The sequence below is a fragment of the Rhipicephalus microplus genome, chromosome 5, assembly GCF_043290135.1.
Source record: "Rhipicephalus microplus isolate Deutch F79 chromosome 5, USDA_Rmic, whole genome shotgun sequence".
In the NCBI taxonomy this organism is placed as follows: Eukaryota; Metazoa; Arthropoda; class Arachnida; order Ixodida; family Ixodidae; genus Rhipicephalus; species Rhipicephalus microplus.
Genome location: NC_134704.1, coordinates 115438233 through 115466197, shown reverse-complemented (window position 1 = coordinate 115466197; position 27965 = coordinate 115438233). Strand labels below are relative to the sequence as shown.

Here is a 27965-nt window from a genome sequence, read left to right as displayed (position 1 = left end):
CTACTACCGCCACACGACGCGCTCGTGTGTGCGCACTCTGGTGGACGACGTGCACGTCTGCAATCACTCGCCGAACAGGTTCACCTCGCGCAGTGAGTGCGAGAAGAAGTGTGTCCACACCCACGTGACATCGGATGCCTGCTTCGAGAAGACCCTATTCTCCTGGTGTAACAGGTGCGTTCCTTAGTACGAAATCACCAAAAAAGGCCGATAACCCGCCACTGCCAGTTAACAAACAACTTGGTGAATTCTTTATGGCTTCATCTAGCGTAACATGCCCAATGTGCGATGAAGGAAATTAGTCGCGAAAGCGGAAACATAAAAAAAATGCTATGGTTCTTACGAATTCTATAGCATTCAAGCTGCACACAGCGAAGTGGTGTATAACACCGTTCGATGTCAGGATCATTCGTACTTAGCTATACATCGTTGCAGAAGACGTGTTTTAGACATATATCATCCAAAATTACTTCTTTCATTGATTTAATTATTGGTAACGTCCCAAAACCACCATATGATTATGAGAGACACCGCAGTAGAGGGCCCCAGAAATTTTGATCACCCGGGCTTCGTTAACGTGCATCCAAATCTGAGTACACGGGCCTAGAGACTTTTCCTTTCCCCCGAAAATGCAGACGCCGCAGCCTGGATTCAATCCCGTGAACTGCGGGTCAGCAGCCGAGTACCTTTGCCACTAGACCACTGCGGCGGGGCTAAAATTACTTCTGTTGGAAGGTGTATTGCATAATTTGGTGTTTTAAAGAGACACTTCACTATACAGGTGCTAAAATGCTACTGAATTTGATATTAAGACTGCCAACATGGAATAAAAAAATAACGAGGATGGGCTCTGATTGTCTACTGACTATTTAATGCAAGTAATCAAGTAGAACTTTCATCCTACGAGTCGGTAAGGTTGAAATGCTCCATCCTCCTCTGTTTTCGATACGAATGACTTAGAACACGAAATGTAAACGTCTGTTCTATGATTTCAATTATCGCACTCCTCTTGCATTCTTTGCCTTTGTTTTTCTCACGGGCCTGATTGTCATTTTTCTGTTATAGCTTCGTGCGCTGCTTATATGGCCCCTCCTGTTAAGGCGTCATGATGGTTTTCGGAATTGGTGCATAAATAAAAGAAATTAGGATAGAACATCGTACAGCTATAGACTCGGATGGAACCTGAATGACTGCTTGTCCTATAAGTAGATGGCGGCTGCGCTTTCGAGCGCTTTTGTGCATTAGACGGTTGGATGACAGGTGGCTCGAGGAAAACAAAGGACAGCCTTCTCGCGCGTGCATATATTTTGTGCTAATTATGATGTGCTGTGTGCACCTGTCTTCACAAGTTCACCAGTTGGCACCTTCTTTGCTTCTGTGCATATTTTTTCTTTCGAATAGACAAGATGTCAAGTCCAGTTGGTGGGTTTTCGATGGTCAGCGATGTCGGCCGTGGGACTTTCCCAAGGGCCGATGCCCAAGCTCCGACGACAGCGACATCTTCGGAAGCCTGGACGAATGTGTGGATCGCTGCTCATCGCCCCAGCTTCTGGGTGATAGCGATCGCCAGGGAAAGTGTAGGGGACCCGGAGACGGAGTCACGTGTGACTCCAATGTCCTGCGGTTCCCGTTCTTTGCCGACGTGTCGCCCGGCGTTGATGGTCACGTGCGATGCGTCCGCGCGTCGGCGGCGACTCTGCTGACGCACCGCTGCCTCATCGGCTCCAACCGCTTCTCCTCTGACGAAGCCTGCAAGCGAGCGTGTGTGGACGGCGCTACGCTGCGGCGAAGTCTGAAAGAAGGGGATGTGTAAAGAAGTGACTTTTTATCTTACTTGAACCCGTTGTTTTGCCTACACATCTGAGTTACACTTCTTGTAACAACTATTCCCTTTATATGAAGTGCTAATTTGTTACGAGCAGAAGAAACACTGTTTATAAACAAAAGGGACAGGTGCTAGAAAGATAGCGCCTGTCTCTTTAACAGGTGTCTATTTTTGTGTCACCAGTGATAATGACACAACGATTAGCTAGCCGAACTAATCACTGTTAGGTCGTGGTATCGCATTCCTGGATAGCTTTCTTAACCCCTTAATAGTTTTGAATGAGCCCAGCTCGTCCTTGCTAGACTGTGCCCAAACCGTTTGGGACGAGGGGCTCGTCCACTTGAAATATCTCTCTACAAACATTTTGAATGAGGCTCGGTTGTTGCTTAGTTCATGGTGCAATGCTAGACTAGAGTAGCAAATTGATGAGGATGGTATGTGGGGTTTAACATCTCAAAACCACCATATGAATATGAGAGACGTGTAGTGTACCCGGGAATTCAGACCACCTGGGGTTCTTCAACATGCACCAAAATCTGAGCACACGGGCCTACAACATTTCCGCCTCCATCGGAAATGCAGCCGCCACCACCGGGATTTTATCCCGCGACCTGTGGTTCAGCAGCCGAGTACCTTAGTCACTAGACCACCGTGACGGGGCAAGTAGCAAATTGGGCTACTTGGTACACACTCATCAAGATCAGCACCCCCCCCCCCCCCAAAAAAAAAAAAGACACGAAAACACTAGTAAGTAGGTCGTACAAGTGCTGTCCAACAAGTGAATGAATAAACTTTATTTTAAATCCGGTAATTTCGTTCGTGCGAGGTGGGCGAAGAGAGAACCTCTGTAATTTCCCCCTTCGTCGATCATGACGGTGGTGCCTCAGGGGACCGCTTGAAGTCCTTGGACCCGGGCGGCCTTTTAGGCTTGCCGGATGGCCCTAAAGTCCCTGGATATCTTAAGGAAAGTAACGCCAATCTTTTAACCAAGCCGCCGTGCCACGCGCCTTCCTTACCCGCCTCTCGGGTCACCACGAACATCGTACGTGTTACCAGAGTTACATAGCACTCTTAATAGGAAGGTGACGCGAGGCGTGGTATAGGGCCAGTGGCCGCACCGTGAACGTTGTAGAGAGGATTAAAAAAAGCCTTATGAACACTTGGGAGAGGATGGCGGGACACTTTGGAGGGGATATGGAGGAGAGTGATTGTCTCAGAGTTTGTGCCTGCCTGACATGCGTCGCGCGCGAAGGGAGCGGCGGCAGCGGTATTAGCTTCTCCGGCACACCCCCAAAGAATGTGCCGCGATGTGGCACTTTCCCCGCTCACTTGACAAGCGTCCGTCGGACATAGGCCTGAATAACACAGGCGTAGGATCGCAGGGCTGGGGTGCGTATTTGTTTGCAATTATCGGAGTTGCGGCCTGTCTTTTCTTCAATTTTTTGTGTAATGGTGGGTACTTGCGTCTGTTTCGTCTGTACTGTTGTGTAATGTCGTTGAATGGTTTCACGTCACGACCACTCCGGTTGTTTCTCTTGTGTTGATAATGTCAACGCCGCGCTCTTGGAGGTGGAGACGGCCACCGAATCGGCCACGGTTTGGTGGCCGATTCGGTGGCCGACAGCATACGAGAGACTGGTCCCCTTAAGCGATTCGCACTTAACACACTTTAGCATGGTGCGACTTCTGGTCTTCTCCTGAGGACTTCGGCACGTGGTTAGGTGGCGTGTGCAGCAATGCATCGTGACCCCTGAACATGAAATCATGCCACTCCATTCGTTCTTCAACAGCAAGGTTTAGACCACTAAAGCAACTGCTATACTCTGAGATGTAAAAGTATGGCATGAGATTTGCTCTAGCTAACGTGGTGAACGTATCAAGTGTATCACGCAGTAACGTGGTGCAGTCGCACGGTCTGGTTTATCCAGTCTAAACATGTGTCAAATGCGTTGGGCGCTCACTTTTGTTCAAATGGGTGTACAATGTGAAATAAAAAAAAACATTTGTAACATACACAGCGTTGCCTGATGTTATAAGGAAGATATTCATGGGTCTTTAGGAAAGCGTAATAATAAACTCCAAAATAAGTCTGCCATAAAAAGCGTTGCCCGTGCCTTATGCAATGTTAGTTTTATGTTTATTTGTTTTCTTTCACGGCGCACAAATTTCTCAACACTGTTAATCAAAGTTCTGTTGTGACTGGAGCAGCAAGTGCCCAATGAATTGCGTCACTGTAGCTAAGACAAATTTCTGGTAAGAAAAATTGTGCTTCCTTTCTAGGTTACATTGAGAACTTGTGAAGGATCACGAAAGTGCATGTCACAGGATGCGAAGCTTCTCACAACAAATGATGAAGCTGAAGTTTAGTCAACTCCTTGGTTGAATTTTTCGTGGAAGCATGATGACGTTAAAAAGCACCCATCTATACGTCTTGCACTTGCACGACTTCAGGATGACTACCGGCATTGTCAATTAAAACATTATCTGCTCATTTGCAAAGATTTCGGCCAATTGTGTAGACTATAACTATTCATGACAAGGGTCCTTTTTACCTTGGCAAAGCGGACGGCGCATTATAAAACTTGACGTCCTCGCTATCCAGAGTATCGAAATTTGTTCGGAGAGATTCTACTAAAAAAAGGTCAGTTTTGCATTATGGAGATCGAATTCGGTCATCTTAAGTGTCGTAGTAAAATATGTTAGACTGGTTGGTTCATGCTAAGGTTAGCGTAATGACGCAACTCTTGGTGAAGAAAAAAACACAATAAGAACATTTGTTTGAGTTTATCATCCCTAAACCAATATATGAACGTGAGAGATGCCGTAGTGGAGGGCCCCGGAATATTCGACTTTCTGGAGTTCTTCAACGCGGAACTAAATCAAAGCATGCGGGCCTTAATTAAGCATTTTAGCTTTAATCGAAAATGCGACCACCGTGGCTGGGATTCGATCCTACGACCTGCGGGTAAAACATAAGGCAGGAGAGCAAGCATTATGCGTCGACAAAAAAACGCAATTTACTCAAAGCGTGGATTTACGTAAATTCATGTGCATGATTAAACCACTACAATTTTCAAGGGAGTGCTGCAGGCTATCAAGAAAGCACGCAGTGTGACGGCTACTCTTGAAGTTTTTGAAGAATAGAGAGCTTGCTTGCGACTGGTGACACGTGATGCTGGTATTTGCGTGTGCGTGGTGTGGAGCTCAGCGCCGTACACGGCGTCGCCGTGACGCGTACGGAGCTGAGCTGAGCAATGGGATCGCGTCACGGCGTCACTGTGACGCGTCCCTATTGGTTGCCCGCGTAGCGCAATGAACCATGACCCACTACGTGAAAACATCTCATCCCTTACAGAGCCAGCGCTATCGCCAACATTGTGGTCACGAGGAATGCAAGACACCATCCCACAAATCTGTACACAACTGAACGAAAAACCACGCTATATCAATCCCGTCGTGAGGCACTGCATGACGTGCTCTCTTCCCCATGACCACAAAGCACATGCGAAGGCTAGATGATGGGTGAGAGCAGGAAAGGGTTAATTGAGAGGGCGGTGAATGGCTGAATAGGGCGCATCTGGCTGACATTGATAAAATTGAGGAGGCGCTACACTTGGAAGCGCATGACCACAGATAGATGCCCTTCGCTTGCGGTCTACAGACTTCTACAGAGGGGTTTCAGTGCCTCCATGTTGATGCATACGAAAACGGCAGAATTAGAGCATCCGTTGTTTCATTGCATAATAATTCACATCACACTCGGTAACGAGGAAGCGGATAAAGTGGGCAGAGGGTTAGTGAACGGGGTCGCGCTTTCATTGGAATCCGGCTCCCCGATAGGAGAGCCAGTGACCTCCTATAACAAACTTACGAATATGTATAAAGATGACAGGAGATTATATCCAATACCACACAGCAACCTCGCAAGAGCGCAGACCACTATCCTCCTCCGAATTCAAACGAACAGCCTAACCACTCCTCACCGCTTAGCGATATTCACAGGTGGAGAGGTTGACTCAACATGCAAAAATTGTGGCAAAAATGTCATAGCAAACCAAAGTCACATCCTCTGGGAATGCGAGGGCCTTCCCCACCCCGAGAGTTTCTGCCAGCTCCCTCCGAAACGACGAGGGAGACCTTAATACGGTCCCCCTACAAAAAACTGCTGAAAGCAGTGATTGCGTGGGCACTAGGGGTCGCCGCAGACAAGCGGCCAGCTTGAAACCCATGAAAGTTCTTTTAATAAAGTTGTATCCTCCTGCTCCTCTACAGCTCAGGGTGATGGTGCCCACACGTCTAAGATAAGGTAGTCTATAAGAAAGTTTAAACATATAGAACAAATTTATTTAAAAATAAAAAAAAACCCCGGTCCGGGCCTACTAAAAAAAAAGCCTATCCACCAGACAGACCTAGAAGTTGCAAATAATGGAGCAGTGTCTTCATGATGGCCGGCGAGGAGTCCGCCAGCCACTCCTCCAGGGTCGCAGGTCTTAAGTTTATAGGTATGTGCTTGAGGCTCTCGGCCAAGGCTGCGCGACCACTCGGACAATCCCACAGAACGTGAGCATTATCCGGGAAGCTACCACATGTCATGCAAGCAGATGATCCGTCTTTTCCTTGTATGTAGTGTTGAATGTGTGGTGTCATTAAAGAGTGAGTTTGGGCACGCCTTATCAGGGATGCCTCGCGTCTCGTCATGAAATGTGGAGGATCGGGATAAACTCTGCGATTGTTGCACATCTCATCTAATCGTTCGCGCCTCTCTAAACGTGCCATAGGAAGTAATTCGGTGCGTTTCAGTCAATCCGGCCACCACAGAGGAGGGCCTGGGAGATTTACGCAGGACATGGCGTGTGCCACTTCATTCCCTCGGATCTCTGAGTGACCAGGTATCCACTGTATACAAACACGTAACGAAGGGTGGTCAGCTAAGTGCTTCATAAGTTTGTTGTAATGCGCGTCTGGAATGTCACCTGTCGCGAGGGCTCGACAGGCAGCTTGGCTATCTGTGCGTATCAGTAAATACGGGCATTTGGATTGGGCATGGTAACTGCTTCCACTATGGCCGTGATTTCTGCAATGCATTACGTACTAATGTTGTAATGGAAGCCCCATGACAGTGGTAGTCCATCGGAAGCTATTCACGTTCGAAAACCCTCGCCGGTATGAGACGGAGATGCATCCGTGTACAAGATCCACTCTCTTGTGGTTTCTTGGAGATGTTGTACTCGTGATTTACGTCGTCCTGTTTGGTTATCTTGAACCATGTGCCGTGGAAATGGTTCGACGGTGATCTGGTCGAGCGTCGCCCAAGGGGGCCGGGTTGCTTCAAATGTGACAGGTGGAGATATGTCGAAGCCTAATTCACAAACAGGGCGTATCCTTGTGCGGAATGTTTGAGGCGCGTGAATTGTGCTTCACGTTGAATTTGGGCCAACTCATCGAGTTTTGGTAGGATCACAGTTCCTTGAACCCTATCAGACTTTGCATAATGAGGGGTACCCAGTATCGTGCAAGCAATCTGACGAAGCAGGGTCTCGAGCTTCGATTTTCGGGTCTTGGTGATGTCACTATATGGATATTGATACGTGAGACGGGGAATGGCTAAAGCTGGGGTCATGTGCCTGGGTTGGTGTTCTTTGATGCCTCTCAACTTTCGCGCTGTGCGTTTCAAAAGACGGTGTACTTGCTGTAACTGCTGTATTGTATGTCGGAGCCACTCCTTTGACTTGCCGTAATCTTGCAACCAGAAGCCTAGCACTTTGATGCAGGGCTTCCTGGGAATAGGGTCACTTTGTATGGAGAGTGTAACGAGTTGCCGGTCTTCCTGAGCGTTTGGAAGCTACCCATTTGTTACGACGATAAACTCAGATTTGGCACTGGAAAGAGTGAGCCCTCTTTCTTCAAGGTATCGAGAAGTCGTGTCAACGGCCGACTGCAGCGTGTGTTGTATTTCTGATGGGGAACCCCTTCCGGCCCAAAGGTTGATATCATCCACATATATTGCTATTTTTCAATCCTGGCGCCACCCACTGTTTGCGTGAAGTGATCATATGTCTGGTGTAGGCTTACTCCAGCATACGAGTGCATTCCAGTTGCGAGCATAATCATGCCTGCAACACGCCTAGAGTTTCCTAACATACACTAGAAGAAACTCTGGCGCTAGTGTCTATTGGAGCTGCAACGCAAGGCGCCTCAGCGAGCATGGGAACGATGGGTAGTACACACATTTGTCTAATCTTCGTACTTCGGGACTGCTCTTGGCTCCGTGTGTGTTCGTGTGCCTTGAAGCTGTTTTCTTACGAAACAAAAATGAGCAAATGTTCAGCGCCGGCACTTAACCACCTTATTTTTTTAGACTTACCTTTCCGAATCCGGCCACAAAGTTCAAAAGGGGTGAATCTTTCTTTCAAAACAAAACTGAAACACAGCAATAAACGAAGCCGCAAGTATGAGTCGCCGCCCGCAAGTACGAAGACAAGGCAATTGTGTGTACTACCCATCATTCTCATGGTCACTGAACGATCGCAGCGCCAGAGTCCCCTCTAGTTAATTTTGGGAAACTCTATGGCAACACACACCCCGTATCTGCCTCCATCGCGTGTAGTGGCACCTGTAGGGGAAATTACCGAGTATAGGACAAAATCTTATGTCAATGTAAGGGTCAGCCTATCCCAAACCCTGAGCACACACTCAAGACCATCGTTTATCACCGAGGGGGCGAAAATACAAATGTTTTTGGGGTAGAAAGGAAGGGGGGGGGGGGCACGCGCCGGCCTGGTGCGCCACCCCGTAACTATTCCACTGTTTACCACCCCTAAATAAAAACGAGGGAAAACAAGTTCCAGCGGATATGAAGGCCTGAAGAGTCGTCGAGCAAGGAATGGTGCTGCAGCCACAGCTTGACCCAGACAGTCTTTATTATAGTCAGCAAATCTTTATTTTTAGCGGAAATGTTGAGAGATAGACGCTCATAAATAAGTAAGGAAAACGATTGTGGTGCTGACAAAGACGCGTTGTCTAAACGCGGGCTCTAGCAACAAACCTTGTTTGGCGACTACGAATCATGTTTTTCTAGAGGAAATTTGAAGGCCGTGCTGCAGGAACCACGGGTCTTCTCTCGGCTTTATTTTCAGCACTTCACTGCACGCATGAACATCTGGCAGATGGAGCCGTAAACAAAGAGTTGGAACTGGGATCGCCCACACTAAAACACATTGCTGAAAACTTCCGCATCTGTGCAAAAGATGCCTGGATGCAAGGCGGTATTTTTATTTTTGTGCATCTGCATACCATGCGGCTACAATGCACGTTAAAACTGCTGCGTGCCTTCAGGAGCGGCCGAAATTGTTGTCATAGATGAGTGCGGCTGCTGCAGTTGAGCTATAGATTGGTGAATCATATCCAGGGCAAGACCGATTTGCGAACCTGAGGACCCTCCCCACGATGGCTGCTGCTGCTGTCCAACTGTGTGCTGCTGTCGCTGTACGGGTTGCTGTTGCTGCTGCTGCATCATGAGTCGAGGGTGGTGCCTGCGAGTTGTCATGTAGGTGGGCAGTTATTCTAGGTCTGTTTTTTTTTACCTCGACAACGTCAGAGAGCTTGTTTCGCAGATATGTTGTTGTCGGCGTCAATGGTGGTGAGTGAAAAATTATCTTGTGCGCGACTGAAATATAAAAAAATGCAAATAAAATAAAATAATTTAAACATTCCGAGTCTGAGGAACATGTAGATCGAACCCTAGTTACCACAAAGCCACGATATATGTTGAAACAGTTTAAAAAATGAACATGAATTTCGTGCAGATGAAAGGAGTTGACGCATCATATATATTTCGTGGAAGAAGCGTAAGGTCACGTCAGCCATCAAAAGTTGTGGATTGTGCAAAGAGTGGGTGTTTTAAAAGCCAGCACATTACAAAGCGCTTAGACACAGTTAATGATCAACAGCAGAACAATAAACAAAGTGAAGGATTCACGTGTTGCCTTACGAACCCGTAGGAATTCAACGATACTTTTAAATGGCTAATTTTCAGCGCACAGTCATCAGTTTTCTTACAGCACGGTCAAGGCTTGCACTGAGACCGAAGAAGGTTGGCAGTTAAGAAGGCGATGTAAACGAGGCCCTATTAACCCTTCACGACCTACTCTCAAAGCGAAGGTCAACAGCAGAACCATAAACAAAGTGAACAGCTGCGAAGGGTTGACGTGTTGCCCTACGGATATAGAGGCTAGAAGGTTTTCCTAGTGTCCGGAGCGGGCATCTGTTACGGTACCCCTGCGCCGCTGAAAGCAGTTTGGATGAGTGGAACGGCGGCCGGGTGGTGGCGCTGGGTGTCGGTGGCGCGCTGTCAGCAGCGGCTCGCGCAGCAGTCGAGGGCGCGTAAACGTATACCTTTCTTCGGTGTGGTTAGCACGTGCGTTGTCGGCGTGCTCCTTGTTTCTTCCCTGTGTGCTCAAGACACGATGTGAGGCAGCGTTTTGAACCGTTGTGTGCGCCATAATGCCATCTAAAAAGGCAAGAACGTATTTCGTGCCGCTTTGTAAAGGTGGATACAAGTCGTCAACACAAAAGGTATTGTTGTTTCGTGCTCCAACCGACCCTGCTCGTTTGAAGGAATAGGCAAGAAATATCAAGCGGGAGGACAACGTTTTGGATAACACCTGTGTTGTCTGTTCGCGCCACTTCGATGAACGATTTATCCGGAAAAAGTTTACGCACGTAATCAATGGAGAAACTGTGCAACTTGACCGTGAACGTCTAGCGCTTACAGAGGACGCCGTCCCTACTATATTTCCTGATGCTCCTTCGTATTTCACGAAGCAGGTGCCGAAGAAAAGGAAAGCTAGAGACTTCGGTAACACCGAAGCCGCACCGGCGAAACGAAGTGCTTCCAACACCGACGTTGATGTAGTCGTTGAGATGGATGTCTGCGCGGAGGAAACGCCGCAGCCACCCAAGCTGCTTGGGGACATCATTTTGCCGTCCCCATTGTGCAGCAAGGTTGTCTTGCCAAGTGAGCCTACAGCCCTGTGTTTCGCTTGGCACACAAGCTCAGAACCCGGCGAATTGCGTGTTATGAAACACGTTACGATTTCAGCGTGCACAGAAGCCACTGCGGCGCAGGAAAACTCATTTCTTTGCACCGTGTTCTGCCGCGGCATTAAGACAGATGAACTGCCCGTAAATAACGAGTGTGACGCTGTGGAGGCGCTGAAGAAGGCCGATGGACTGAAACTTTGCCCAGGATGTGGCATTGAGCCAGTAGCAAGTGGCCAGTGCGTGAAGTTTGGTGCAGCCCACTTCGCAAAGAACTGCCTGGTGACCAGCCCCGACGGGAAACCCTGTTTGCGCTGTAAATACACTCGGAAGCTGGTGCAGAATCGCATGTACAGGCTGAAGAAGAAACGCAGCACAAGCTTCAAACAGCGGTTGGCCAGAAAGTCGCTCGAGTTGTTCCGAAGGAAAAGAAAGCTGACAAAGGCACGCAGAAGCCTGGAATATCTTAGAATAATGAACCAGAATATCGCTAGTTCAACCTTGGATGAGAGGATCGAAGGTGTGCCTCCCAAACAACGCCTTGCTGTGAAAACGTGCTTTGATGCTGCCTCCAAAAAGTCGACCAGGGGCATGGTGTACGACCAACTCTGGGTTTTGGAGTGTATACTAGTGCGCATAAAGAGCCCCAAGCTTTATGAGCACGTGCGGAGGCATGAGATACTGGCTCTGTCCAGCAAGTCCTGTTTAGACCGACACATGGCCGGTTTTAAGAGTTCGTTTGGCTTTAACCCATATAAGCCCAGTGTCCTACATGTAAGACGCTGAGACTTTTCAGTGTAACTCGAATGTTTTTTCTGTAAAAAAAAAAACGGTAGCACCACCTGAGATGTGTTTATGATTCCCGGTCCTCGTGACATGCAAGTATAGGTGATCACTGGTGTACAAATAGCTACGTGCTTGCATTCACAAAATGGCTATATCGCGTGCTTGTTGCTGAGCGCCATACCACAAAAAAAAACAACATAAGTGATATCGAGTCAAGTTGTTCTTGATGCTGCTGATATTTTTGTCCGTTGTTCGTCAGTTATCGGGTGTGCGGTAGCTTTAGTATGACCGAGATAGGCCCAAATGTTTCTTGTTCGCAGTGTGTCAAACATTGGTGTCCTACATATAGGGTGGCTCGAAAACCATTTTTCATTTTTCGAAAGAACTTTTTTTCATTGAAAGCCTTATGTTTTTTGAGGTCGTAGAAGCAATCATTTCAGAGAAATAAATTAGTTTTGTTAATTTTATCAAGTTTGGGCATATTTGGATTAACGCCAGCGTTTTCGAGGCACTGAAGAAGAAGACTGAAGGCATGGGTGCACACAGCTGCCATGGTGGTCTTGTGTTCGACGAAATAAAACTCTCAGAGAACATCAGTGTGAAGACCTCTGGAGAACTGAGCGGCTTTGTGGACCTCGGCCCATTTACTGAAAGCAACGAGACTACAGTGAGTGACCACGGCCTTGCCATCATTTTTCAGCCTTTCCAGGGTGAGTTCTCTGTAGAGCATGTGATGATAGTATAATCGTTTTCACGTTTTGATACTTTACACTTTGGAACTGAATTGTGCTGCACAAGCATTTCTCTTTGCAAAGTTGTTGCACTTAACAAAGCCCTTTTATTTCCTTTTCCAGAAAACTGGACCCAGATCCTAGGGGTTTTCTCTTCCAAGGGAAACGTGAAGGTGAGCATTCTTTCGAAAATTCTTCTGGAGGCCACAATTCTGGCTGAGAAGTCTGGCCGTTTCGTCGACTACTGGACCAGTGATGGGGCTCCTTGGAATCGCAGTTTATGCAAACTGTTTGGGATCAAAGGTAGGCCAATTTTCATCGCGACACTTGTATTTAATCCCGTTGAGCCTGCTCAGTTGCCCTAAGTAACCAAATTTTCTTACCTCTGCAGCATCCATCAAAGAAATAAAGTGCCAAGTTCCCCATCCAGTGGATGCAACAAGAAGCCTGCATTTTATCTCCGACTTTTCTCATTTGGTCAAATGTGTGCGAAATGCTTTCGTGTCAAAAGGTCTTCAAATTCCAATTGGTCATGCCCATACCAATGTAATTAAGGAAGCTTGGAAAGAGGACCAGGATTCTCTAACACTGAAAGTTATGCCACGCATTACCAAGTCTCACGTTCAGCCAAATTCTTTTGAGAAAATGCGGGTGAACTTAGCTTTTCAGTTGTTCAGTGAAGAAGTCCTTAAGGGGTTTTTTTCTATAAAGAACATTTGAACAAAACATTCCGAGCAGTCCAACCTACAGAAGAGCTTGTAAAGCTCATGGAGAAGCTGATTTTTGTCATGACATCTAGAACATCATCGAAAGGCCTCCGACCCAACTCGCCGAGTGCGCAGTTTCTCGACAATTTCATTGAATTCCTGGCTGAGTGGGAACAACACGCTGCTGAGCATGGTTGCGGGTTTTTGAGTCCAGGAACTGCCTGTGGACTGCGTGTGACTTTGAAAAGCACGCTGTCACTTCTTTGCTACTTGAGTAGCTCTCTTGGTTTTAAATATCTCTTAACGGCAAATTTAAGCCAAGACAAAATGGAAAATGTGTTCGGCATTGTAAGGCAGTCTTTCGGATGCAATGACCACCCATCACCGGAGAACTTCTTGATAATAATCAACAGTCTGTCATTCTACAGCCTAGCACAGTCCCCTAAGAATGGGAACTCTCCCGAAGAAGTTGTCGGAGCCCTTTTGGGGCCATCTGACCTTGGTAGAGAAAAGTCAGCCCACATATCAGCAGTAATTAACGATATTTTGGATGATGGCAACTTGGAGCGTGCAAAATATGTGTGGCGAACACAAGGGCTGCTTGATCACAAAAGCTGCATTGAAAAGCACAGTGATAGCCGCCTTGTATTTTACATAGCAGGCTATGTTGTGAGAAAATCCCTCAAAAGGTCTTCATGCCTTGAATGCGCTTCTTCTCTTTGTATTTTGCCTGTGCAAGCAGAGTGCAATTATAATGCTTCTTTAACGCGACAATTTGATCATGCTTGGTTAATTTACCCTTCCAAGCCGGTCGAGGAGCTCGTTGGGAATCTTGAAAACACTTTTACTGTGTTCTTCAGCAGAAATGAGCTTCATGCTAGAAGCATGATGGATTTTTTGCAGTTTTTGCATGGAGCTCAGCTGAAAGAAGTTGGGTGCAGCGAACACGGAAGGGATGTTACGAGGAACATAATTAAGTTCTATGCCCTGACCCGATTACACTTTTTTGCAAAAGCAAAGAACCTGGAGAGGAGCACTCAGAGGCAAAAACAAAAACTTCTGAAAATGAGGCGATGTCAATAAAAATGTCTGCAGTTCAGCAAAGTGACCTAGCCTTGTACACGCACCGTCGTGCATACTTTTTTGGAGTGTAAAATGTTCTGTGCTCGAGTGTATTTTTTGTTTTTTGCACGAAAATGTGACTGTTTGTTAAATTATGTATCTATTTCTTGCTTTGCTCCCAAATATGGGAATGTGTGTTAATTTTCAAAATGTGCGATTTTTGAAGTTTCATTTTGTAACGCTGCAACAAATGCTCATTGACAATCTTGAATTCTGTTATGTTTAGGGTTGTTGTGTGGTAGTTTTTGTATTGGAAACTTCAGCTGTATTTCGTAACTCGTTGCTTCCGCTAAGTTCCTAATAGTAGTAATATTTTAATTACTACTCAGGGTAGCTGAAACCACGCGTACAGGGCCGATAAAGGAAAAACTGCCCCTTCCACTTGCTGCAGTGGCTTAGTGCATGTCTAAAGCGTTGTGCTGCTGAGCACAAGGACGCGGGTTTAATTTCTGGCCGCGGCGGCCGCTTTTCTGGAGTTGAAAAGGAAGAACCCCCGTGTGTTCACGATTTCGGTGCACGTTAAAGATCCCCAGGTGGTCGAAATTAATCGGGAGCGCTCCACGAAGGCGCAGTTTCGGCACGTTAATCCCCGCAATCAAACTACCCCTTCCGATGAGGTTTGCGCACCCAAGCCGTGGTCACTTAATGTGCGCTTGTCAAGCTCACAAGATCGCCATCGTGAGTGTATATAATCACATGTTTGATTATTTCTCGTGTGTCTGCGGAGGACTTGTAGTGAGCGACCAAAAAAATATGCTCGCACGCGAACAGCCGCACAAAAGCGCGCAGACGCCCACGAGAGCCGCGTGCCAGCGAGCCGTGGCGCCATCTACTGTGGATCATTGCAGGCTACTTCGCTTCGGCGCGCCCCTTCCCGACACTAGGCAAACTTTTCTAGCCTCTATACTACGGACGCGTAGGCATTCAACGATACTTTTAAACGGCCGATTTTCCGCTCACAGTCATTCGTTTTTTTTATGGCATGTTTAAGGCTTGCACCGAGAACCGAAGAAGGATGGCAGTTAAGAAAGCAATGTACACGTGGCCTGTTAACCTATCAGGCCTACTTTTCAAGGTGGAGGTCAACTGTCCTGTGTGTTTTTTTTTACAATCATTGCATAGTGAGGTGTGTCTGTGCACATCTTTGGGAAGTATGAAGGTCAAGGTTAAACCTCGTATCACTTTGGGATGATTTATTTAGCGCATAACAGGCACACTATATGCGTAAGCGACGATATTACCACTGGTGTTCTTTATAAGTACTGCTGCTAATGGTTGAATCTTCTTCTTTTGTATAAAGTGAACGAATGTTCCAATTTTATTAGGTGAATTGTTTCCAGCTACTTAGAAGCAGCTTTATAACGCCCCTAGCATCAACATATTTTTATCTCACCTAAATCGGTACAATCAAGGGTCGTCCACCACCCAAATCGCGTGGTTGATTACTAATAATACCACATTTCTGTAGCTAGTTTTTATAATTTTCTGAGCAGCTGTCTGACTAGACGTTAAAAGAAGCGAAATTTTCTTCTTTTTTCTTCTAACAAGTGGGGGTAATGAAAAGCACGAGAGGGGACTAGCAATTTGAATGCATCATCATCATATGTATATTAATTTACCCTGTCTTGTGCCAGTGAATTCCGGGGCATGCCTTCAGTGTTCTAAATTTTATGACACCGCCTAATCATCCGCCACACTTGCAGGCACCCCATTTTTTTTTCAGCTTCATTCTGCATACGATATCCAGCTTTATCTTCTCAAGCTCCTTTGCTTCTCCCCACAAATTTTTCCATGTTCAATTTCAAGGTCAGAAAAGCAGGAAATGCGTAGAAACCGCACTCCAGGTGATAATATAGACAGTATGATGTAAAGAAAACTGACCGGTCAACAGCACGCCCGCAACGGGGTGGTTGGTTTGAGCCGCTGGTTTCGGGCTCCTGAAATGACGTTGGCGTTCCCGGCAAGATGAGACCACCTACACGGCCCGAGCACGGGCCGCGCAACGCATTGCAGTGCTGCGCACCAGTACCCGTGCTGCAAACCTGCGTCGAGTAGGCATAGGGGAGGGAGGTAATCGCATGGGAGACCGCGAGTTCGCACGGCTGGAAGGGTCCGCCTATATCCTGGTGCTGCGTGGCCTGGGCCGTCGCCGGTGAGCACAGCGTTGCTTCCACAGCGCTGGAAGTGGCAGCTTCAGTGAACCTCCAACGGGACCCTGAAAGAGGTCAGCATGCGTCACTCGTTGCTTGATGCATCCCAATCCAGTACCCCAAGCCACATGCTCATTTAGCCCTGCAGTGGAGTTCGGCACGGTGGTTCACTGGTCACGGTACTCATCTGATCACCCGAAGGATTCGGATTAGATCTCAGCCATGGCATTCGTGTTTGGGTGGAGGCGAAATGGTGTGTGCCACATTAGGGCAGGAGTACACCAGATGGTCGATATTTCTGGAGCTATGCGCCATGGTTTCTCTTACAATGGCACCGTGGTTTTGGTACATAAACCCCCAGATATTACTACGCTGGTGCTTCCCTGTGGTGCAGAACACCTTTGTTCAGAATCAGTATGGGCGACCAAGTGGTCTCGTGACATGCCAGCATGTTCGGCCGTTTTAAACGAGCATAACCTGAACAATACAGAGACCCGCCGCGGCGGTCTAGTGGCTAAGATACTTGCCTGCTGACCTGCAGGTCGCGGTATTGAATCCCGGCTGCGGTGGTTGCATTTTCGATGGAAGTGAAAATGCTGCAGGCCCGTGTGCTCAATTTGGGTGCACGAACACCAGTTGGTCAAAATTTCCGAAGCCCTTCACTGTGACATCTTTTTTTAATACATATGGTGATTTTGGGGCGTGAAACCCCACGTATCAATCGTGAACTATACAGATGCATTGACGTCATCTTGTTATAAAGCTCGATCAGCTTATCTCCAGTATCGCAGTGGAAGCTCCGATTCGTACGGAAAATATCATGCGCTGAAGTCAAGCACATAAGCGCTGTTGTAGTCGGATGTCTGCCTGCTTCTTGCAGCAGTTAAGATTTCTGGACCTGCGAAGAAAGATGACCAATAAGATTTAGTGTGGTCAAGTCGTCGATGCGCTGGCACCGCGAACGTGCGGTACAGTGTAGCAGTGCGAAAGGCTCGATGTCGACGTTCATATGCCGCAATCACAGTTCAAAAAGCAGCAATTTGATTTGAAACATGGTGTGAACGTATTATTCTGGATTGATGCCCTTTTTAAGCATAATTCAAATTTATGCGCTAAATTGGGACAACTACGAGAAAACAAACACCAGAACTCGTGTCACTCCCTCGTTTGCCCTTATATGATTTTCTGCATTAGATTATATTGATGCATATGTATCAACGTGGTAGTCTTTCGGTCTTCCTTCTTAACTCTACAGAAGTTTTATTGTCGTCTTGGTGATCTAGTGACTTCAACAATGCAGGTGATTGAAAACGCTTGAGCGAGTGCTCAGTACGAGTTTCAGGCTGCTATTCACAAGTCCAACTGAGCGCTCGCCACCTAGCGGCCATGTCTGTAAACGGCGCTACCTGGGAGAACCGTTAAAGGAGATGTGACCACCTTGCGTGTGTTGAGACGTGGTCGAATAGTTTCTGTCTTTTCGCCATGCTGCATGCACGAGCCCGAAATAGTAGAAAGCGATGTTCAGAAACTGTAGCTTTGTATCGCAATGCGTGGTATCGTGGGGGAGAGATGGCAACGTATCGTTCTATCACTTCCTTACGCTTGCAGACACGCACGAAAGGGAACGGTGCAAACCGGAAACTTGCGCATTGGGAAGAAGGTGATGGCCACTACAGTAGTTTGTTCTAATTACTTCGCTTGCGATGACTTAATTCTGCTCGGTGGGTAAACCATTATTGAGCTTGTGTGAATCAATATCCGGCCTTCTCTAAGCGCGGAGTCGTTTATATAAGCAAACGCTTTAGGAAGTTTGTTGCGTTACACGTGTGACTGTATCTTTATCATATGCTTGTTTTCTGTGCAAGCCGTAGTGCTACCCATTCTCAAATCAAGCTGCTGTAGGCATTTCTCCCGATTTTTTTTATTTGGCATACACAAACGCACGCACAAAGGTCGCGCTTGTGGATAGCGTGCACGTATGTTCGTGCGTATATACGGCGTGCCTGTCACGTTGCATTCGTAGCGTGCGTAGTGGGCGTGCATATACCTGCTTTCAATATCATCTACTGCCAACATGAACAACAGAGTGTCCAAAAGCACGCAAACCTAATCATTAGAAACCTTATAACACGGATCGGCGAATGTTCAATAGAAGGTACGATTTGCCTTACCTCAAGACACACCAGCAGAGGCATAGCTCCTTTATGTAAGAGTACGAACGAACGCTGCACTCTGCCACGCGCTGCTCACCGCTCGCGAGACGCTGCTTTTTTCTTATCAGGTGAACTGAATGCGTATTCAGCTTTTGATTACAAAACAAAACTCACTGGGATACATAAAATTGGCGGCAAAGGTCGCAGTGTACTTAGCTCAAAAACTGATAAGGCCTTGCCTGTAGCAGTGTAGCAACGAAGCGCAAAAGGACTGTAGTGCGTTTCGGAGAGACCCGTCAACATGAGCAGTGGCCGTCTTCAACTTTGGGCTCGTTGAACAGGTTCTTCGACTTGAAGTAAATATGTTTGCGTTCACCGAAAAGGCTGGGTGTTCCCACCCATAGCAGAATTATTTCCGCTCTTTCGCCAATACAATTCTTTATGCCGATGAGAATTAAGCGGTCCGCTTTCACCTTCAATGAATCAACGCAATCTGACGCCACAATCAAAAAACTTCAGCACAGCGCCAAGCGAAACCATGTCGAAAGTGCCACGTTGACCCTGTTAGGCATATCCATTTTTGCTTATTCGACCAGCATTGCCTGCACGCAGAGCGTTTTCTGGAGTTGTGAAAAGGCAGTAATTGAGTTTACGTAATGTTGATGCCGTCAATCTGTAACAGTCCCGCCGACATATATTGCAGGGGGCGTGTCGTCGAGACGTTCTGTCAGGTGAAGCGGTCCTCAGCAGGGCAATTCTTGAAACGTCACACTCCAGCCATGTTCCTTTTTCAAAGACCTCATGGTAATTATTTGATGTTCTTTTTTTTTTCGCCTGAGAACAACGATATGATTATGAGTGACAGCGTAATGGAGGGCTCCAGAAATTTTAAACATCTGGAGGTCTTCAACGCGCACCTAAACTTAGGTACGCGAGCCATCTCGCAATTGGACTCAGCCGAAACAGACCACCACTCTGTTTTCGGGTCATCAGTCGAGCACAATAACCACCAAAGTACCGTGGCGAGTTCTGACAGCTTCGCAAGGATGATTTACACGTGGAATACAAATTAATTACAAATAGGTAAGCCACAAAACAGCTTGCGCAGTCATTGTCTCACCTGCGATTCGCTGTTGGCGACTGGCCATATTCGGCATCGCGGTTCCGGTCGGTGCCCTCCTGGTGGCAGTGGCGGTGTTCCTCTGCTGCTCGGGCTGCTCAGCGAAGGGCGCCACATGTAAACTTTTGGACGCAAATCGCTTGTAGTATGTTAAGAAAGGCAATATGCTGAATGATGGCACCATAAATGATACGAATGTTAGAATTTGCTACCTGTAGCGTTCACGTTATCACCATCTTGGTTGCAATCGTCGTTGTAATTTTGTGTCCATCTATGGACGGACATCACACTCGGTGACTTGGATTGATTGTGATGTCGGTTTAGACGTGCAGCTGCAAATTCCCTAACCATATCAATGCGCCTCTAGTTTCCTCTCAGTTCTGCGGTCTCCCAATGAAAATTTCTTACCTTAAAACCATTTATGAAACACTAATGAGTAAACAGTTGCACAGGGTGTGTCATGAAATGTGCGCAACGTACTCCGAAAATCAGAAAAATGCGACAATTTATTGCTGGCTTCAAAATTGCTTTTCTTTTCTTACAGCGGTATGCATCTCTATAGATTGGAGACATTATTTGCATTAGCAAAAGTGATTGCGCCCTGAAATATTACAGCATATATACAAAACCTAATTTTCGTTCCTACTCTAACGTGAAGTTACGACGCAGAGTGAGCTTCTAGTGACGCAAGCGGTCAAAAAATCGTCACTTATCCACGGTCGCATCGCTCATTGAGTCACAAGATGACGTCATCGCAACTCGCTGTACGAGCGCTTCTGATCACCAGAATTGGTGCTGTAGTTTGACGTAACGCTAGTGTCGATGTGATAGTGGAGAAGGTTGGGGACCTTGTCGTCTCTCTCATATTTTGTCGATGTCAGTAAGTGCGCCAAGCAAAAATTGACTTCAATGTCAAAATAAAATGTTATCAGCAATCTATGAGCTTCACGCCTGGTCGGAGTCGTCTTGATATGCCGGAGATTTGTATGATGACGTAAACTAGGCTTATGAAATTGGTGCCGTACCCATTTAAAATCCAAGGTACATTTACTGCTGGGAGTGATCGCCTGACGGAGCTTTACAATAATGTGATATATCGAATAATGTGATTTCATTGTTACGAGGATCAGGCCAGGATGAACAACAGCGAAACGGAATAAGATAGCTCGCCTGCATCATGTGGAAGAACTGAATCGGACCAAGTCTGGCTGCTACTTCCGGCCTGCGGAGTTGCATCTGTGGACCTGGCAAGGCAAAGTGGGGTCCGACCATTGCAGGAACCATGGCCGCGGGCAGCAGAAAGGGCAGTGGTGGAGCCAGGGATGGAGGTGCGGCAGCCGCAATAACTGGCCAGCACAGCACCGCTGCATCGTGGAAGACTTAGTTTCATTCGCTTGCTTCTATCATGACGAAGCATAAATGACTGCTACTGGAGTGCAGTAGACGCCTCCTGTGTTCAAATGAACACATGAGGCGCACTTTTTGCCATGTTTATCAAAAACATCACCCGACACGTCGCATATTCTGTGTGCGAATGAAAGCTCACAAAGGCTTAAAACAGGCGCAGCTCAAGCACATATGAAACACGCCGACAATCTTAGTTGGCAGGTATACCGTGAATGCATGCCGTGGCGGGGGGGGGGGGGGGCTGCATTGAGGCACCGCGCTTTTACCAGGTGACTATTTCGGTGATTTCCTATAACACTGGACTTAAGTGAATAGCGACCGGTAAATCAAAAAAGGGTACCTGGAAGATTTCGGAGTGAACTCTGCATGCTCAAGGCTGCTTCAAATGAAAGTAAAAAAGACTGGGTTTAAGCGTACTTGAGGCAGGGTATGTATATGTGAGAAAATCTGTTTACAAGTTTGAAAAAATTGTGATTCGTTAGTTTGCCCCACCCATTTGTGTCTGCTTCTTGAAAGACGTCATTCGCAACGCTGTATGCTTGATATGTGGAATGGTTTTTCATTTTGAACACCATATTATTCCTTTCCTATTTTTCGACAGTAATTGGTGCATCTTTTGTAATGCGACTTCGACACGAAAACTTAGTGGAATCTGGCTAATTGCAATTGTTAATATTTTACCACACTTTCTTCACGAAAAAAAAAGAAACAAAGAAAGAAAGAGAGAAAGCAAGCAAGCAAGCAAGCAAAAAGAAATAAAATAAAAAATAAAAAATAAAGAAAGAAAAAAGAAAACATAGGGCTTAGTCAGAGATGGCCCCAAAATGACAAACCTTGTATTTGACATGGGAAAAGAGGGTATGTATGAATAAAAATGAGCGAAGGGCAACAAAGCTAGACGTTACAGTCATCATGGTAGTCTCATATTATCAAGGTGTACTCACGCGCTGCGGCTACTCCGACTGTCATGTGAGCTGCAGCGGCTTGGGCTGTTTGGTCGAAGAACCATCCCATCGTTCGGGCGCTTGCATAAAAAAACTGAGGCAGTCCAGCGCCGTTCACTTGTGGATGAGATGAAAAGACGCAGGAAAATTATATAACAGCTCGTGTTTTTAAAGTAAAAAGAAATATATTGCCAACGCAAGTAGACACGGTTGGGTTTTCAATGTTAGACATAGTTTGTAGGCCTAAATGACAGGAAGGAATACAATCAACTCGTATGTGTGTTCTGTCACATTTTATTCGGTCATACACGTTCCACTTTCAAGCCTACACATGTGGCACCAACGAGGTCGGAAATCAACCCTTAATAGCTGAACTTTATCGCCGAATACCCCAAGATATGTCAAATACTGTCATGTTTAAACTACGTTCCACGTCGAGAAAATAAGATCGAATTTGTTACCTTCATCTACATCACCAACAAGATCTTGACAAAAGCAATACAATGGTAAGGTATTCTACGCTGTGCTACCACACCCAATTGGGAACCTACAGCAAATGGTTGTGAATACTTACGCACAGCAGCGCCGTCTCTGCTGAGGGCTGCCAGCGAGCTCAGCTGGTTTAGTGGGTAAGTGGTTGGCGGCTCACAGGTGGTGACAGTACCAACCCTACGCAGTGGCGGTGGCGGAGCTCTGCGTAATCGCTGAGTATGACCATGGTATCAATAACCGTTCAATCAATCAATCAATCAATCAATCAATCAATCAATCAATCAATCAATCAATCAATCAATCAATCAATCAATCAATCAATGTATCTATAAATCAGTTATTTAATCAATCAATCAATCAAATCATATGTACTCAGGCAGTTTGTCAAATTAAGGACAGATGTGTGCACAAACGTGTGCAGGGTTCCTCCATGAGAGAGGGGGGACATTTTACCGCTGTTCCATCACATCATTGTCCCCTCCCCCCCACTTTCCGCTTCCTTGTTTCTTTGTCAAATTCGACGAAAAGAAGCTTCGCAATACATGCAAAAATCTAAATGAAGCGAGCCCACCGTGGTAAAGCAGTTGTTAAGGAGCTCGGCTGCAGACCCAAAGGTCGCGGGTTCTGTCCCAGTCGTGGCGGTCGCATTTCCATGCAGGTGAAATGTTAGAGGCCCGTGTACGGTGCCATTTCAGTGCACGTGGCAAATAACACCGGATGGCCGAAACATCCGCAGCCCTCTCTTACGGCGTCTCTCGTAATTATGTGTCGTGTTCTTGGGGCCTTAAACGCTATATTTGATTATTCTTCAGACGTTTATTAGCTGGTAGTCAGCGATAACGCGTAATGGAGAGAGTCAGAACAGGGCACGGACTCTCACACGAGCGGTGCCCTTCTTGGAGATCACCCACTAAAAGGTCCTCGAGAGTGAAACACGTTACTAAGTTTCTAAAGATTGCTACGTTATTTCAATGAAAGGGAGACATGATTCCCGCAATGGCCTGTTTTCGATCACCGGTTCCCGGAGGATGAAAATTGGAACAGCTCTGAGTAAGCAACGTCAGTGGTTCCCGACCATTTATAACATAAAAATAATCTTCATTGTTTAAACCTGCATTTTCATACGTTGCACAAGACGGTGACAGGGACGATAGAGTAAAGATAAGGGACCGATTTGGCGCTCTCTTCTGTGGTAAGCTTCTCCCCTCTCTCCCAAACCATTTTCGTCAGCTGTTTTACACGCAAGCTTGTGGTCAGGAACAAGCTGATAGAGAAACGAAAGTAATAGATGCTGGCTGTTGACGCATGCACCACATACGTGTTCTCGGTGTAATGAAGTTCACATAGATACGAAGTGTGCACGAAAGCGGAGGCCTGCGCAAGCGCTGCTTAGCAATGCAGCAATCTGACGTCTCCGAAATGTGAAGTTTACTAAGGAGAATCCATCTTGACGTGCTGTCTTCAGTCGTCTCAACGCTAAAATTGTTCGCAATACTAGTTTCCAGCCAATCTGGACGCTGGGCATATCACCATCAAAACTGTTTCACAAATTGCGGAGAACATTTAGGAACGGAAAACTTTGCTGATTTGACTAAACACTTTCGGATTTACACGCTGTGTTACCTCACCCGAATGCAAGAGAAATGATTGAAAACGGTTGATTCAGTTTTTTCTGGTTAGGTAGATTTCTCGCATCTTGGAACCGAAGGTGCAACTTTAATTATTCACTCTAGTGACGCGCTGCAAGGCCTATGCTGAGTGGCATGCTGATTGACCTGTCTCATTCTTCCTCTACTGCTGCTGCTTCTGCAACAACAACAACAACAACAACAACAACAACAACAACAACAACAACAACAACAACAACAACAACAACAACAACAACAACAACAACAACAACAACAACAACAACAACAACAACAACAACAACAACAACAACAACAACAACAACAACAACAACAACAACAACAACAACAACAACAACAACCATTTCTCCCCCACTGTTTCTAAAAAAATGTGACAATTTTGACCTAATTAGGCTACCGTGTTTCAACTCGTATTAATGCCATAAACCAATGTTGCTTACTGTTAGCTAGGGTAGATTTACAGTAGTTATCCGCTGCTGCGACAGCAATGTTGATTTTACGGCATGGATCTCGTTCCGGTCAATGGTGTTATTATGAGCGATCATACATCGCGCGAAGGCCGCGCTGTTCCAACTGTCCTCTTGCTTCTTCCTTCGCTTTTAAAACACCGCCTTTTAATTCGAGGTTAATGCGGCAGCATAAAATTTTAGTGGTGTTTACACGTCTGTATTTGTCTAATGCCTTAATACACGCACTTACGCAGTATGGCCGTGCAACTGGTCCAGCCGATGTGGTGAATGGTGCGGCAGCCGTCGACCTGCCAGTTGGCGTTGTCCGAGCGTCAGCCTGAGTGCTGGCCAGGGTAGCAGTGGTTGCCCACTGCCTGAGCCGGAGTGGCAGCGGGGGAGGTGACTGCGGAAGCCGCGGTGGGTTTTGCAATGCAGGAGTACTTGGACGTAGGGATGCAGAGGTGCTCTGTGCTTCCAGCTTCTGGTCGTCCGAAGGCTCCTGCTTCACTTTGCTGGCAATCGCCTTGGCTATGCGCGCCTGCTCCTTGCGTCGGTGTGCCTCGCGTGGGTTGTAGACGTAGCCTACGCATTGACGAACTCACTGTAGCGTGGTATACGCCGTTCGAGCGATTCACGTCACCTAAGTGCTATTATTTAGAAATAAGACTACATGCTCAAGCCTTGAAAGAGTGCCTAAGGATTAGCACAGCACCGAAGCTCTTCAGATGAGCGTTACGAAACGCTCGTAACGGTCAGTGATGCGACACGGCCTTAAAAACTCGTTCACACCTGCTACCATTTGCGAGCGGCAACAAAAAGCGGTTCAAGGCCATGATTGTTCACGGCCAAGTGCGACCTGTACGTATCGTCGTCACACAGAATTCATGTCTTCTCGCATATGGCTTTCCTACCTCCATGTAGCTCGCTTTGCCAGTGTCCCGCAAAGTAAGCTCACGTAATGTTCCTGCTCATGTGACTGGCTCAGAGTTTTGCAACTGATGCCGTCCGTCTGAAAAATCAAGGAGCGAGCGGATGAGCTAAAGCTGTCACCTTGTGGCCCAAGCGGTCGTTTGCGACTATTTGCAACCAGTCGCTTTTCGACTAACTTTATCGCACGACTGGTGCTAGACCTAGGTGTGAACGAGTTTTAACGCTTGACGCAATTGCTGCTCTCCAATGGAAACGTCATTTGGCTGGCATTCTATAAAAAAACGCTCGCTTGGCGAGGGAGATACCTTTGATGTATAACAATAGCTCTCATTTTCACCAACTGTCCCAGTCAAATCTTTTAGGTGGAGTCATTTAGTAGGGTCCGTTTACCGTACAAATGTACTATAAGTTCGTGGTCGGCATGTCACTATTTCAATCTGTCATACATGTATTTTTCACTATAACCATTCGATCTCGTTGCCGTACGTGCACCGAGCAACTCGCACAAAATTGTATTAACTTCTCGGATAGTGGTATGTTTTGAAACGCAACGGTAATATCCTACAGCGTGAATGGTACAGTAGTACCATCATTGCTTAAAGGTCCAGATGACGGTGGGCAGGATTATACCAGCGAGAAGTACAAAGTGGGGATTTCAAAAGACTCCTTTGACAGAGCGACACGATTTTGGTTCCACTCCTTGTGATCACTTTCACTTTTATGTTTAGTTGATAGATAGATAGATAGATAAATAGATAGAATTGTGACCCCCGTACTGGAATATCATTAATTGATATTGCATTACTTAACGGATTTTGCGTTAAATTCAGCAGATTCCATGCAACTTGGGAATCGACGTTATGCGAAGCATGCGAAGGGAAGGTGGCCGTCTTGTAATATTTGTTATTGAGCGACACGTTACGGAATGACGCTAAGTAGACGCGAAGTCTTGTACACACAGACATAAGTTGAAAAGTCGCACATGTTTTATATAACCAGTTGTTTGCACTTGCAACACGATGCCAACAGCAACATGAGTATTAGCAACACATGAAGCGGTAAGCTGATATGTAACACTTGTACATGAGGATGGTAGCCCTGGACACTGCTACAAAAAAAAAAAAAAAACTACAGCGTATCCACAGAGCGAAATATAATTGGGGTGAAGCGTCCGTCAGCCCTTCCGTGCTTCCGTCCATCCGCGTGACCATCCGCGCGTCCCTCCACGTGTCCTTCCATCTGTCCATGCGTCCATCCATCCGTACGTCCACACATCCGTCCATCTGTCCATCCGTCTTCTAGTCTGTCTGTCGGTCCATCTGTGTGTCCATCTAGTGAACACTTTAAGTACCCCCATCTCGCATCTCCTGTGGCACATACCCGCTCCTCATGTCAGTCCATCCGTCCGCTCATCTGCTAGTCTGTCTGTCCGTCCGTCCGTCCATGTGTTCGTCCGCGCGTCCGTCTAGTGAACTCTCCAAATGCCACCATCTCCCATCTCACATCCCGGTGGCTACGTACGACAACAATGGAGGATGGACAGACCACGCCTTAAGAAGCTTAGCCCTTAAAAACTACAGTACATGATGCCTAAACACAACTGTCGCTAACGCTACGAGATGTCTCTATCGTAGCAGTACATATATATTGTTTACACAATTGCAGATTCGCAAGCACAACTGACGTTTCTCCCACATTACTTTCGAATGGCACATTTTTACAAATCATTATGGAGACCCGGCATTGTTATGTGGTAGAATACAAGCGAAATAGCAGGACTCAATTCGTGCTGGGACAACGGCATTTATTCTTTGCTTTCATCCAGCCAACGCTGTCGATGTCACTTTTTCTTAACACTCTCGCATTTGACTTACCAATGTCTGTTGTCACGGTTCCTGGGTACATAGAAAGTTTCAATCACTTGTGGTGCATAACGCCTCCAGTGGCACATGCCCGCCCACGAGTATTGCCACCGCGTCAGAAGGTGTTTGACGAGGTGCGCGTTGGAATTGTAACGTTAGACAGTGCTAGCTTACCGTTAGCGTGATAGCGGGGTTAAAGAAATAGCGTTACCGTGCAGAAAACGTACGTTACGGACAGCGTCCTATAGTTTAGCAGGATAGCGTTTAGATGGTTTACATGCCCTAGCTAGGATAGTGGCGCCATCTATCGAACAGTCGATAAGTTGAAGAACATGAAAAGGAGAAGAAATCGAGTATGTTCGCCTGTGTCACCGTGCGAAGTATTCTTACAAGAAAATTTTAGGAATATTAAAAGTAAATAAGTATAAACCTCGCACAAAACGCTAAAACAATTAGGTTTCCCATTTGTTTACACCGATTTTCTATTTAAGCGTAGGGACGTTCATATTGAGAAGCTATCTCAAAAATTACACTAGCATACCCGCAATACTCGGTCATCAAAGCCAATTGAAGGCAAGCGGAGTCATTTTAAGCTGTCGTTT

At 46.5% G+C, this 27965-nt stretch overlaps 1 protein-coding gene across 1 annotated transcript; it reads right to left on the bottom strand.

Annotated features, from left to right (window-relative positions):
* Window positions 1–9092: 9092 nt before the first annotated feature.
* On the bottom strand, window positions 9093–19737 carry LOC142817351 (uncharacterized). The gene is made up of 3 exons (XM_075894379.1): window positions 19634–19737; window positions 16092–16425; window positions 9093–9357 (listed from the first exon to the last, which is right to left on the bottom strand). Exons 1-3 carry the CDS (start codon window positions 19668–19670, stop codon window positions 9138–9140), a joined length of 591 nt encoding a protein of 196 aa, XP_075750494.1. The 5' UTR covers window positions 19671–19737; the 3' UTR covers window positions 9093–9137.
* Between the last annotated feature and the right edge of the window lie 8228 nt (window positions 19738–27965).

Coding starts and splice junctions, on each gene's coding strand:
- LOC142817351 (XM_075894379.1), bottom strand. CDS start 19,670: ATGCCGAATATGGCCAGTCGCCAACAGCGAATCGCAG. Junction 16,426..19,633: donor TCGCCAACAGCGAATCGCAG/GTGAGACAATGA, acceptor GACCTCTTTCAG/GGTCCCGTTGGAGGTTCACT. Junction 9,358..16,091: donor TGCGGGCGTGCTGTTGACCG/GTCAGTTTTCTT, acceptor GACAACTCGCAG/GCACCACCCTCGACTCATGA.